Genomic DNA, 1,949 nt, shown 5'->3' on the forward strand with positions numbered 1-1,949 from the left:
TCCGAGGAGTCAAGAAATGCAGCCAGCCTTCCTAGGGACCACCAAGGTGGGCCCCTCACCCTAGTCACACACGCCGTTCTGCCCCTCCCCTTGACCAACCTCATCTTGCAGGAGGTTTGTCTGGGTCATGAGGAAGGTCAGAATCTGGGTAGAGTCCTCCAGGGAGCAGGTTCTAGGAGATTCCTTTTGCTTTTGCGCAGATCCAGCTGTAACTCGGCTGTCTGCAGGTGCCTCCCTGCTCTGCTGGCAGTTAGGTAAGTGTTTCAGTTCCCCCAACTTATCGCCTAAGTGTAAAGCCCTCCCCAAGATTCTCGAGACCTCCCAGCAGCACCCTTGCCCACAGCCGGGCACCCGACAGAGTTCGGCCCCTTTATGAATGTCGGCCTTCTGTACTCTGGCTGGCATTTCACAAGGTTAGGGGTTGCCCCGAAGAGTCACATAGCCCCCGTGTCTGCTCACAGAAGCAGCAGCTGTCATTGTGATGCTAGGGCAGTGTCAACGGAAATAACCAACTCTGCAAAAATAATACGTAATGCGGTTTATTTCTAAGCACGAATTTGTGTGACCTAGACTGGAGAGGAGGCAAAACACGCCTCTCTTTTGGGATGATCAGGTACGGGGGATCCTTTTATTTGATTATGAGAGTGAGAGAATTTAGTGAAGAGCTTTCCATTGGCCTGGCCCAAAAAGGTGAGACACGTGGAAGCGGGGCTTGTAAGGTTTGGGGAGGAATTAGTAGAGTGTACTTGAGCAAAGGTAAGGGGGCTTGAACCCAGTCACGAGATACTTTGCCAAGGACGGGATGTTGGAGGAGTCCTGGTATCAGTGAGTCCAAACGGTCTGTTAATGTTTGTGGGCGTGACTCACCCATTACAGGGACACTGTGCCAGGGACAGGGTGTAGGAAGATTTTTGTTATCAGATGGGCCAAAGTGGCCTGTTAATGTCTGTGGGCGTGAATCACCCTGGGCCTCCTGGAAGGGATTTTAGAAATAGGAAAAAGTCAGACTTCAGTCCTCAGCAGTGATGATGACAGGGGTGGGCGGCATCCCACTACCCAGGGACTTCCTTGGGACAAGACTGTTCTAAACCCTTGACCTGCATTAAAACCTTTAGCCCCTCGAGGTAGGTATGGCTATGACCCCATTTTACACATGAGAAAAAGAGGCACAGAGAAGTCAACTAACTTGCCTAAAGTCACATAGCTAGCAAGTGAGGGCCACAGGATTGCAACTTTGTTTGTCCAGCTTCAGGGTCCACCAGGCACCTCCAGGGCACCCCGAAGGTCTGCACAGGTTCAGACTCTCTGAAGTCTCGCTGCCACCTCTTGGTGGTCCTCCAGAAGTATCTGTTTCCCGTGAATGCGGGTCAGTCCCTGGGTCTGCTGTTAGCCCCTGTGACCTCAGACTGGCCACCTAACCTCTCGGAGTCTCGGCCGGCCTCTCTCTGTGAAGTGGGGGTTTGGAGGCAGCCCCGCCTGCCCGCCTGCCTCCTGGACCCACGGGGCAGCACCCTGGCAGCCCGCTAATGCTCACCCTGTGCCCACAGATTCCATGTACATCGAGGACCTGGAGGCTGTGCAGAAGCTGCAGGACCTGCTGCACGAGGCACTGCAGGACTATGAGCTGAGCCAGCGCCACGAGGAGCCTCGGAGGACGGGCAAGCTGCTGCTGACGCTGCCCCTGCTGCGGCAGACGGCCGCCAAGGCCGTGCAACACTTCTACAGTGTCAAACTGCAGGGCAAGGTGCCCATGCACAAACTCTTCCTGGAGATGCTGGAGGCCAAGGTCTGATGGGCAGGCACACGGACCAGTGCCACCCTCAGACAGACAGACAGACAGACATGGAGACCTCCACAGCCACCAGCCTGGACCTTCAGCCCCCGTATCATGGCTCTGAGCTGTCCCGAGGAATGGGTTTCCCACCCCTGGACAGTGTGTTCAGACTCCT

At 55.3% G+C, this 1,949-nt stretch overlaps 1 protein-coding gene across 2 annotated transcripts in view; it reads left to right on the plus strand.

Annotated features, from left to right (window-relative positions):
• The window catches only part of ESRRB (estrogen related receptor beta), a 115,662-nt gene extending 113,719 nt beyond the window's left edge, over nt 1–1,943 (plus strand). Inside the window, exons 7-8 of one of the 2 annotated variants that reach the window (XM_006157066.2) lie at nt 201–254; nt 1,548–1,943. In XM_006157066.2, the coding sequence (XP_006157128.1) occupies nt 201–254; nt 1,548–1,792 (299 nt within the window). In that variant the 3' untranslated portion in view covers nt 1,793–1,943. The remainder of the gene's footprint in view (nt 1–200; nt 255–1,547) is intronic. The other variant, XM_006157067.2, reaches the window with a different exon arrangement.
• The last annotated feature ends 6 nt before the right edge of the window (nt 1,944–1,949 follow it).

The sequence above is a fragment of the Tupaia chinensis genome, unplaced genomic scaffold (genome assembly GCF_000334495.1).
Source record: "Tupaia chinensis unplaced genomic scaffold, TupChi_1.0 Scaffold000528_1, whole genome shotgun sequence".
In the NCBI taxonomy this organism is placed as follows: Eukaryota; Metazoa; Chordata; class Mammalia; order Scandentia; family Tupaiidae; genus Tupaia; species Tupaia belangeri.